This window comes from Bos indicus, chromosome 4, assembly GCF_029378745.1.
Source record: "Bos indicus isolate NIAB-ARS_2022 breed Sahiwal x Tharparkar chromosome 4, NIAB-ARS_B.indTharparkar_mat_pri_1.0, whole genome shotgun sequence".
Taxonomy (NCBI): Eukaryota; Metazoa; Chordata; class Mammalia; order Artiodactyla; family Bovidae; genus Bos; species Bos indicus.
In genome coordinates, this window is record NC_091763.1 from 85789719 (window position 1) to 85801934 (window position 12216).

Here is a 12216-nt window from a genome sequence, read left to right on the forward strand (position 1 = left end):
AATATAAATGGAAAAAACTTTATTTTATAATAAACTATAAGTGGAAAACAACCTTTAAAATTGCATGAAAATAAAACATTAAAAAAACAAATATCAAATCATACATTGTACTCTTGAAAGTAATATGTTATAAGTCACTTATGCTTCAATAAAAAAAGAAACAAAGAAAAAACCAACAAAAATCACATCCATTAAATAAAATACATAGGGTGTAAGTGCTATAATTTTTTTATTTCTCTGGAGTGGTGGATATATATTGACTGAATTGCAAATGATATATTATCTCTGTTTCCTTAATATGTTAAACTCCCTGAAGCTCAAATTAACCTGAAATGATGGACTTCTATTTCTTCAATTTTTGACAGCATGTTCTTTCAGCTAATTGTGAATGAACCACCTGCTGAAAACAACCAAAAATGCTGGGTTAAAAAATCAAATAAATTGATGTACTAGTAACAAGTGAAGAAATTCTCACAGGGGATAAAAAGAAAGGCAGCAAGAAAAATGAAAGCATACTGAGAAGTAAGTGAGGGCCAGTGGGCTTCATGCCTGTCTTGATCAGGGGACTCCAGGAGAAAAAGTCTCCCTTGACAATCTATAATAAGCCACTTTGATTTGAGGCCCAAATTCATTCAATCTGTACAATCCAATAAACCTCAAGTGGATAATTTAATCTGGTACTAGAATTGATGGTGCCTCCAAGAAATTTACAGAAGCAAATTCTAATAATCTCTAGGAAAACTTAGTTTTAACTATGCTGCTGCTGCTGCTAAGTTGCTTCAGTCATGTCCGACTCTGTGAGACCCCATAGACGGCAGCCCACCAGGCTCCCCCGTCCCTGGGATTCTCCAGGCAAAAACACTGGAGTGGGTTGCCATTTCCTTCTCCAATGCATGAAAGTGAAAAGTGAAAGGGAAGTCGCTCAGTCGTGTCCGACTCTAGCAGCCTACCAGGCTCCTCCGCCCATGGGATTTTCTAGGCAAAAGTACCGGAGTGGGGTGCCATTGTTTTCTCCGAGTTTTAACTATGGCCTGTAAGAATTTCCAGTTACAATCCCAGAAACACACCACAGAGTCACAGATAATAACCCACAAGGAGGCAGACACCATGTGCAAAAGTTAGGAGACACAGCAGACAGCACAAAAGACCCATAACATTTTCAGTACTGGATTTAACAGAGTACTGCTGCTGCTGCTGCTAAATCGCTTCAGTCGTGTCCGACTCTGTGCGACCCCATAGATGGCAGCCCACCAGGCTCCCCAGTCCCTAGGATTCTCCAGGCAAGAACACTGGAGTGGGTTGCCATTTCCTTCTCCAATGCATGAAAGTGAAAAGTGAAAGTGAAGTCCCTCAGTCATGTCCAACTCTTAGCGACCCCATGGACTGTAGCCTACCAGGAACCGCAGTCCATGGGGTTTTCCAGGCAAGAGTACTGGAGTGGGGTGCCATCACCTTCTCCATTAACAGAATACAGACTATTCTTAATTTGTATAGGAAATTAGAAAATGGCAGAAAAAGAGAAGCTAACAGAACTTATAAAACTAAAAAGTGTTTGAAAAATTTGAGATGGATCATATAAAAGAAAGGCTAAGAGAAATGGAGGATAAAGTGAGAAATTCTTACCAATGTCCTATAGATGTTCTAAGATATAATGGAGAAAAATAAGAAATAACACTAAAAAGATAAAGGGTGGGAATTTTCTATAATTGTTGCAGGACATTATTCCTGAGATTCAGAAATCCTCTTAAATCCTAAGCATGGTTAAAAAAAGTTTGTGTGTGTGTGTGTGTGTGTGTGTGTGTGTGTGCTTTCAAGGCAAGAGAAAGGGAGGGAAGGAAGGAATTCAAACCTAGATTCACCACCGTGAATTGCAAAAATATCAAAAATGTCTTAAAAACAGCCAGAAGAAGGAAGGGAGGGAGGAAGATTTAAGTCGCTAAATCCTGTCCAACTCTTGCAACCTCATGGACTGTAGCCCGCCCGGCTCCTGTGTCCATGGGATTTTCCAGGCAAGAATACTGGAGTGGATTGCCATTTCCTTCTCCAGGGGATCTTCCTGACCTAGGAATCGAACCCAAGTCTCCTGCATTGCAGGCAGATTCTTTACCAACTGAGCTATGAGGGAAGCCCCAGATTTTAGATAAAAGTACAGAAAATAAACTAGGTAATTCTCATTGAGACTCAGGTAAATTTCCTTCGCGATTCATCAGACAGGTAACTCTCCTGATTAAGAACTGTGGAAAAGTCTAGTGTATAAGAAAAAGGAGGGAGAAAAGAAATGCAAATACATAACGTGTTTCAGCTCCAATATGAAAAACAGAAATAGAATATTAAATTAGGAACTAAAGACACATTTCCCTGGGGGGAAAAAAAGTTAAGTAAAGACAGGTGAAAAATAACAATACCCAATCTCTATTGAGTGTTAACGTTTTTAAGAAAAAGGGAACAAACTCAGCAGTGAAGGGCTAAATATAACACGGTTGAACCAACGCGGGAAGTAATCGAAAGAAAAAGACAACGTCCGGGGTGACAGACGTTTAATACAGTTTATTTATTCAACCTTATATAGTTATTGCAAAAATAACCCATTAGATATTAAGACATCATCCGTTATTCCTGGTTGCTCACTTTTTTTCCCGTGAAGGTGTACGTATATGTCAATTACATTAGAATGAAGACGAGACGGACCTCAAAATACAGTGTATAACAGGCTATCGAGAACTATTGATGCATCTTTCAATACAGGAAATATTTATTCTATGTTCTAAGTGTAAACTATTTTAGTTATACGGTAGCCAACCAGACGTCCCATTTGTGTATTTGGGACTGTTTACTGAGGATACATTCCAGCAATGAGCTCTGTTTTAAACAATCCCAATTGCCCGAACTTTGCTGATTATTCTAGCGTTAGAACCTTCGCCGTCTGCCTAGCACTACTTGAAATCCATGACTCACAAACGTCGGGGCATGGAATCACAGCAAGAAAGAACAGGTGAAAAGTTCTTCCCAGTTGTGTTCTGCAGGAGCATACAACTCCCGTCATCCCCCGTGAAAAAATCAACAAATAAATAGCGGCACCGCATTTCAGATTCTGCTGCGCACGGCTCGCACCGGCGCCTGGTTTTTGTAGTTTCCACGTGGAGAACTGCCAGCAAGTTCAAGCTTGTTGGGGAGGGACTAAAACTACACTTCCCACAAGGGCGCGGGGGCGGGGTCCAGTCGGTTACGTCATTGATTCAGCCAGCCAATGACCGCTCCGGGCGGCGGTGAGGCAAGCGCCGTCAGGCGCCAAAGTGCCTTTTTTTTTCTTTTTTTTTTTTTTTCCGCCGGAGCCGAGCGGGTGCTGCTAGCGGAGGCGCCATATTGGAAGAGACAAAACTCCGGCGACAGCGAGTGACACAAATAAACCCCTGGACCCCCTCGCTCCCCCAGCTCTAAGGGCCACGATGTTGTACCTAGAGGACTATCTGGAAAGTGAGTGGGCGGCGCTGGCTGGCCCGTCCGGGGTACCTGCGGGCGGGTGAGGGCGGGAGTAGACCGGCTGGCGGGATGGCGGGAGGGAGGGGGAGGCGGGGGATGTTTCTTTCTCACGGTAACTGGCAGCCTCGTTGTGGGCTGCGGGCTCTCTCGACCCCCCTCGACGCACGCACACACGCAGTGACGTAAACGCGTACTTTCGCCGTTGGCCTCGCCCCTCTGACGGAATCTCCCTTTGACAGTGATTGAGCAGCTTCCAATGGACCTGAGGGATCGCTTCACTGAGATGCGCGAGATGGACCTGCAGGTGCAGAGTAAGTCGGCGCGTTTGCCCTTGTTCGCTGCGCGCGTTCAGTGACAGACTTACGTGCCATCGACGTCAGCGGCTCTGGTGTTTGGCTCTCCTCCGGCTCATTCGCTAGTACAGAAGGAGTTGTCAAAAAGAACTGGCAATGCCAAATCTTGCCTCTTCTGTCTACCACACTACTTTTCTCCTGACTTACAAGAGAAGGTGGCATTAGAGCATGTATGCTCCTGTCTCGAATTTGGGACTGCAATAAAAGTTTGTGTACTTTCTTTGAGAATGTAGATACGATTTAGTGCACATCGGCATAGATGTTGCGAAGATTTTGACTTGAGACTTTATGTGTAGAACATAGATTTCAGCATTTATATTTTTGTTAAAGTTGATGCTAGGCAAAATTCAAGAGCGGACAACACATAGAAGCAGAGGTTATATGTAGTTATTTAGAGACTGTGGTGAACTTGGAATGTCCCATTTGAAAAGTTACACGATAAAGGATGCATTCTCAACTGTCAAACAGTATGATAGTTTGTCAGTCAAAATGGGAAAGGAAATAAAATTTTACAGTAAAGCTTCTTGTCTGCTGTAGCAAAATTTTTTATTTTTCTTTTGGTTATAGCTTGGTGGTCAGGATACTTTTTCCCTAAAATAACCTTGCTGTTTCACAGAGCAGTATTTAGTTTATATGGTCATGTTTTTGATTTAGAGAGGGTAGAGAATAAATAACTTTAGAGGTAACAAGGCAAAATTTTGAAATAAGAAAACAGCGCTCAGTACGCTTGGAGTCCATCATGCTCTGAAAGAACCTCACACACCTTCCCCCTTTGTGAAATGAGTATAATATAGCTGATCCAGCTGTCTTGCAGAGATACTGTATTAAAAATTAAGAATGTGAAATGAATGATGTGATACGCAATTAAAGTGTATAACCCAGTGTACTTTGTTGGCTGCGTGTCACTCCTTTGGTTCGGAAAAGTGTAAGTACTCCTTAACTGTTTAAGGGCTATTCCTGCAGAAGACATTTTTTGATCCCCTGTGTTCTAGCTGTATTTAGACTATACATAGAATTAGGTTTGAGGTAAATTTCTTGTGCTGACAGATTTTCTTAGAAAAGTATAGTTAGGGGAAGATCTGGATTTTGGGGTGTGATAAGGAGGAAAGGAGTATCACGGAAAGCAATCAGAACAGAACGTTCCAGAGTGGGAATCTTGAGGTAGCTAAGAACCTGTCCCCCCACTTCTCTACCACCGCTGCACACACTTCCATACCCATTGATCATGACTTTTCTTTTCTCAGCCTCCTGTTGGTTTTATGTGGTACATAATGCAAGGTGATACATCATGGAAGTCACCTTTTGTTCACATTATAGTGTAAAAGTCTGAATTCTGTATTTCTTCACCTTGCTCACAAAATTCATTTTAACTTTAATGTAATTGAAATGCTAAACATTTGCTAAAGTGGTATTTTCTACAGGATGGAGCATAGTCATCAGATAGATCTGAGTTCATTTTAGGGCTTAACTGACTTAATTCATTGGCCTTAACCACATTACCACTTCTGAGGGATTTTTATGGTCTTGAGGATTAAAAGAAATACACATAAATTAGAATGTTTAGTACCTGATACAAAAGTGGGCATTCAATAAAGGGTAGTTGTTATTTTGTACTTTATATCACAAATGTTAAGTTCTCTAACAATTTCGACTTGATTATATAAATCAGAGGTTTTTTTAAACTAGCATTTTTTACAATAATTAGAATTGTCTAAATTTAATAGGTATTACGAATTAACAAGAGATACCTCTTTGTAAGGTAAGAGATGCACTATTGAGCACTGCAAATCTCCCAAACAATATAGTAAAAAGTTTTCCTTAGTTTACCCAGCAACAAAATCCCTTTACTTTTTCTCTTTTGGCATAGAAATGACTGTTCTTAGCACACATTTCAGAAAAAAACTTATCTCAGATAAATAATATTGTATATGTGGTGCTTAATGGTATATAACAAAAGGTTAAAACCTTTTTATCACATTTTCTTATTGAAAGAAAAGTGAGGATTATCTAGTAGTACTTTCAATAAGAAATTGTGTTTGGGCACATCTGCCTGACTTAATACCATTAGTTTGTGACCCCAAGCCTGTACTAGCCAACAACTGTGGATGGAATCTATATTTGGTGACTGCTTTGACTATCAGAAACAGTTTTGAAGTAACAAAAATAAATTTTCACTAGGGGAAAATTATAACTTTTACTAAGGTAATTAGTAAATTATATATATATATTACACTTATAAATATATTTATAAAGTACACTTATTAGAGTATATATTTACAGTATATTTATATTAGAGTATAATATATATTTATTATTGCATAAAGCATATTTATATTATTACAACATGACATGTTTAAATTACAGACCAAGTAAAAATGTATGTGATCAGATATTTTACAAAATAAATTGTCGGTAGGGAAAGTTATAATTTTTCTTTACTAAGATAATTAAGATATATTTATTAATTTTATTAGAATGTGACATATTTAAGTTACAGACCAAGTAAAAGAGTGTATGTAGTCAGATATTTTCACATCACATCTTTCTTCACATCAAAGCATGTATATTCAGTGTATGAGTTTGGTCATCTAAATATGAAATGTTTTTATTATGTCCTAGATGCAATGGATCAGCTAGAACAAAGAGTCAGTGAATTCTTCATGAATGCAAAGAAAAATAAGCCAGAGTGGCGAGAAGAACAAATGGCATCCATCAAAAAGGTGTGTTCAACACTCTGGATGATTTATCTGTAAATTCTGGAACTCTCCGAGGAAGATAGGGGATTCCCAGGAGTCACAATGGTAAAGAATCCACCTGCCAGGAGACCTAAGAGACTCGGATTTCATCCCTGGGTCAGGAAGATCCCCTGCAATAGGAAATGGCAACCTGCTCCAGTATTCTAGCCTGAAAAATTTCATGGACAGAGGAGCCTGGCAGGCTACAGTCCATGGGGTCACAAAAGACTGAACACGACTTTCAGCAGTTGAAAATTGGACATGACTGAGCAACTGAGCACAGCACAGCTGAGGAAGATATTTTAATATTAAATAGTTTGGGGGATATCAAAGTGAGGGAAAGTTATCAATAGCTCTTTAGAATTTTAAAATGATGTACAAAATTAAAAATGATTCATTACATTTTAGAGCTTCAGATGTAGGAACTTTTAAACATTGAAGCATTTTGGTAATTTAGATCTATTGGGTCGGCCAAAAAGCTCATTCAGCTCATAAAATGTTATGGAAAAACTCGAATGACATTTTTGACCAACTCAATGTAGTATCTTCCAATTTGGGCAACAGACTGGGATGAAAATTAGCAATCTTGAAGCATATTTCATATATTGCTAAGTACCTACGTTGGCGGAATCACGGGAGAACAGAATCCTGACAAGTTTTGTAGTACTTAGAGCTCCCTTCCAGATTAGAATGAGTAGCAGCTCTCCCCTCAAGGTTTGCTTTAAAGATACGATCTAGTTAATTTGGGGACATATTGGAAGAACGATCTACAAGCCCTGGATTTACTCATGACTCTGCAGTTTGACTTTGTGATGTGGGACATGTCCTTTAATATCTCTGAGTAATAATGGCTCTCTTACCCTTAACCTTCATAGAATTGTTCAAGAATCAACTGAGAAAGAAATTTGGAAACTACTGGTGTTATTTATTTTACCACGTGGAGGGAATATTACTCTGTTAGGAACAAAAACTTGAGAATCTTTTATAGAATTAACCCTGACTTGCAGGATACCTGGAGGCCCAAGTGTGTGTGAGTAAGAGACATCACACATACACATCTTAAGTCATTCATCATCCCTTTTTCCTACTAGGTTTTTGGTGTAGCACAGCTTGGATATACCCTAAAAACTCTTGACACTTCATGGAAATTCATAGAATTTAAGAAAAAATAGTTTGCTTTATACTGGGGAGAATTGATTCCTAGCTTAAAATGAGAGTTATAGAACAACTCCATAATGGATGTGCAGGTCAGAAGCCTTTCAGTAGTTGTTTGTAATAAGTTTTAAAAATGGAGAACGTAAATACTCTTTACAAATTAGATGAATCCTAAATAACATTTATTTTTAAAGAAAAATAATTACTCTTTGGCTCACATAATTTTTACTAGTATAGCTAGACTTGGATGGTGTTTATTTGTTATCTCTTTTCTCTTCCTTTAATCCTTGGTTGTTGTCTAAAATTTCTAATACTATCTCATCCCCACCCTATCCCTAACTGGATTTTTATGGCTTATGTATAATGTGTGTTCCTGAGTGCTTAGTCACTTAGTCATGTCTGACTCTTTGCAACCCCATGGACTGTAGTCCACCAGGTTCCTCTGTCCATGGGATTCTCCAGGCAAGAATACTGGAGTAGATAACCATTCTCTTTTCCAGGGGATCGTCCCAACACAAGGATTGAACCTGGGTCTCCCTCATTGCAGGTTGATTCTTTACCATCTGAGCCACCAGGGAAGCCCTGTAATGACTGACAGTGATAACAAGCCACGATAATGAAAATGCAGTTATAGGTCCTGGATACACAGATTTTTAAATTATTAATTTGTTCCTGAAACATGAATGTTTTTATTCAGGATTACTATAAAGCTTTGGAAGATGCAGACGAGAAGGTTCAGTTGGCAAACCAGATATATGACTTGGTAAGTAAAAATTAATAGCCATAAGTATTTGAATTATGGATTATGTTTTAAATGATGTTGACTTAAATGTAATAGGAAGGACAGACTAAACTGAATTACTGCTCTTTTGATTGTATTTAACTTCAGAGTTCACTGTCCACTTTTTGGTTTCTTTGTGGAAGAGAGAGAGTCCACAGTCAGTCAGTTAAAAACCTTACATTTAGCCATATCTACGTCACTGTAAGATTGTAGCTGATGTTAGGGTTTTTTTGTATTAAAATAGATGTTTAACTTTATTTTACTAATTTTTATCTTCTTAAGGTAGTGTGTTTACTTGTCTGATAAATCATCTTGAGATTGTTTCTGTGGCAGAACACACCTAAGGGGATTGTGCTGACAGTTTTTTGTAGTCTGATTAAAATGAAAAAGGGACTTATTTGAATCTCTTAATAGATAGTACTCAGCTGTCTATTAAGTGATATTCAGTAGATAGTACTCCAGCAACTGGCACATGTGGCAAAACTGGGAAATACAAGATTAAATAAACTTAAAATTGTTTTTCTTTTTTTTAACAGTAGCAGCAGCACTTCTTAACGATTGAAATCACTAAGAAGATATATATATGCAATATTTCTCAGGCTGTTATAGTCTTTTTTTTTTTTTAATGTATAGTATCTCCCAAAGTTTATGTTTTAGGAAATACTCTTTTTTGGTTCTGCCTCAAAGCAAGTTAAAGCTGGAGACAAATGCTTCCTTTTGATTTGCTTTAGCATATTGATTCATATCTTATTTTTGTCTTGTCTGGGTACAGTTTTTTTATTGAACAGGTACATGTTAATATAGGTGTCATTGGTGAGCAAGACACAGATAAAAGGTGCATACCCCGTACGCTATGCATTGTGAGTGCTATACTAAACTAGAAAATATATGTTGTGTAAAACCACAGAAATGGCTAATTGCTTTGATATAGTGAAAATATTTTAATGGCTATAACGACCTAGGCTCTTTTGTTCGTACAGTTACTCTAAAAACAGTTTCATAAAAGATGCTGCCTAAAGACGGGTAGAGTGGGCTGGTGGCTTGATTTATGGTGGAATAAACCCAAATAAAGTTCTTAATTGTTTTGGTCTTGAATTAAGTCTATAAACATAGAGAAAGACATTATATTTGAATACAAGGCTAATTTGTTTGGTATCATTCTTCCTCACATATAGTGACTAGTTGTCAATCTTTATTTAAAAACTACCTGCTTTTTAAACCATGTAGCTCTTTGATTCTAATCTTTCATTTCTATTTTATTTTACTACTTTTACACCTTTATTAAAAGTATTTCATGCATTTAGAAAAAGAATATATAACAAACATATGCTTTTTAAATGGGTGTATGTATCCGTCTCTTGTTTACAAACCGCACTGTTCATCGACTCTGTACTTGGTGTAATGGAGTTTTATGTAGGTACAGTGGAGGAATGAAGAGTAAATGTTATAAATGCTCCTGACCTCAAGTTACCTAGTTGGGAAGATGCCCACAGTAAAATGGAGAGCCTGTTACAGAAACATGTTAACAAATAAAGATGAATACATTTGGATATTAAAGGGATCTGGTAAAGATTGAACTAAATCAAGCAGAGTTACTGTTGGCTTCTTAGAGGTATGAGATGAGTTTTGAACAGAATTTATTTAGAGCCTCAGGCACCTGGATTCAGCATAGTATTGAGGGGAAAGCATTTCACTAAGAGGTCATGGAAAAACAGAGTGAAAATAAAAATTAAGAGTTTTATGAGGGAGATGGATTATTTAGGCTAGAGATTGAAGTAATAAAAAATGATGTAACAAAGTGAATGCAATGTAATGAATGGGTTAAAAACCAAGGACCCATAATGGACTCATGCAAATGTGAATTCAGCCACTTCACTGACAGCAGGAATTTGGAAAATTGATATAATCCTGGAACTTCAGTTTCCTTATCTGTAAAATTACAGAATTGATTTGTGCCTTCCAGTGCTCTCTGGGTCTCTTTGTCTCTTTCAACAGAGAGAGATAGAAATAGACAAATATAGGTACATCTGTATACATATATACACATATCTACATCTGTCTCTGTATCTCTTACCTACATCTGTCTACACACACACACCCACACCCACCCACCTCATAGTTTGGCAGATAGTAGATCCTCACTCTTTAATAAACTCACTTCATCTCATTTCTCTAACAAGTTTTCTACTTCCTGAAGCCACTGCATCCCTTTGAGCTCTGCCAAATTAAACCTGTTTTTTTTCCCCCCATTCCCTCATGATTTATTTCTAAGACTGCCTTTTGCTTTTTCTCTACTCTTTCCTGTCTCTGTCCTGTCCTTTCCCTCCCCTTTCCTTTCTTTTACTCTTCCCCCCCCCTTTCTCCTTATGTCTCATTAAATACTCATTCCATGTGACCATGATATCCTTATTATATAATCCATCCTTCTTGAGATTTTATGTTAATTCATCATCCTCCCACCCTCATGGCCTTTCTCAGTCTCCTTGGGTATCGCTCAGAGTGGTTGGTGTTTGAAAGGGTTCTGTCCTTGACCTTTATTGCTTGTTACTCTGTCCTCTTGGTTCTCTTGTAGAGGTAATTTCCTCTCATCTTCATCCCCAGCTCCGGAGGCTGATGAGACCAAACGCCACACGGTAAAGCGTTGTTCTGTCAAATGCCAGTTTTCCTCTCGTTCCCACTCCCCACTCACCACCCAAGCTGAGAAACATGTTTCCATTACTTTTCCACGTGAACACTTAGCTTTAGCAATTATACCATAATTATTCTTCAAGTTCAGACTTCTCCTCTGAGTATATTCATCTTTATCTGAGAATTGCTAGGCCCTGGAAGTCATCGTGTTAACTCTTAGCTTCTTGTTTTACTTCTCTAACATCATTTCTCATGAATAAATAATTGTTAAAATGTTAAAAATCAATTATGCACCCTCATTAAATTCCTATCACATTTAACATATGGAAGGTTAGAGTGCTTTGTGCTGCAGAGGTGAGTGGACAGGATATAGTGTAAGTGTCAAAATACAATAATTTTTATTTACAGATCTTTTACCAAATAAACAGTGATACTTCTGTCTGTACAGTTCTACATAGTGGGAGGGTATAACTTTCACTCATTCAGCAAATATTCATAGATATCCAGATATGAGTGGTCACTGGTGCAAAATGGGCAGTAATGATATAGCTGGACAGTGAATAGGGCAAACTATTAAATAAAGATTATTGGAGACTTTGCTAAGGGCTATGAAGGAAATAAACATTGTGGAAAGAGGGGGAAAGAGTGAATAACCAGTGGAGGCTATGAAGAGTCTGCTTATCAGGATAAGCATAGTCCTAAGGAGGTGACCTCTGAGGTAGTTCTTGGAAGGTGAGAAAGAGCCAGCTATGTGACAAGCTTAAGGAAGAACATTTCAAGCAGATGATGGACCAAGTGCAGTGTTTTAGGTGGAAAAGGGTCTGACAGATTAAACCGGGAGAGAGGCCAGTGTGGTTGGTGTGTCATGAAAAGGAAGAAGAGAGGTATGAGAGGGACATGCGAACCCAACACTTGCAGGGCTTGAAAGCCAGTGCAGCAGTGTTCTTAGTTTCAGAGCAGTGGGAGGCCAGTGAAGGATTTTAAACTGAGGCATGGAATACACTTTAGAGAAGACTGTATGTATGGCTTTGCCTAAGCATATTACTATGACAGTGTAAAGTAAGCAGGTATTATTTTTACAGCT

At 38.2% G+C, this 12216-nt stretch overlaps 1 protein-coding gene across 3 annotated transcripts in view; it reads left to right on the top strand.

Moving 5' to 3' along the window:
- Positions 1–3301: 3301 nt before the first annotated feature.
- Positions 3302–12216, top strand: part of ING3 (inhibitor of growth family member 3) — a 28428-nt gene continuing 19513 nt past the window's right edge. Inside the window, exons 1-5 of one of the 3 annotated variants that reach the window (XM_019958990.2) lie at positions 3302–3474; positions 3720–3791; positions 6453–6553; positions 8421–8486; positions 9041–9599. In XM_019958990.2, the coding sequence (XP_019814549.1) occupies positions 3447–3474; positions 3720–3791; positions 6453–6553; positions 8421–8486; positions 9041–9043 (270 nt within the window). In that variant the 5' untranslated portion in view covers positions 3302–3446 and the 3' untranslated portion in view covers positions 9044–9599. Of the gene's footprint in view, positions 3475–3719; positions 3792–6452; positions 6554–8420; positions 8487–9040; positions 9600–12216 lie in introns of those variants that run through there. The other 2 variants (XM_019958989.2, XM_070788060.1) reach the window with 2 other exon arrangements.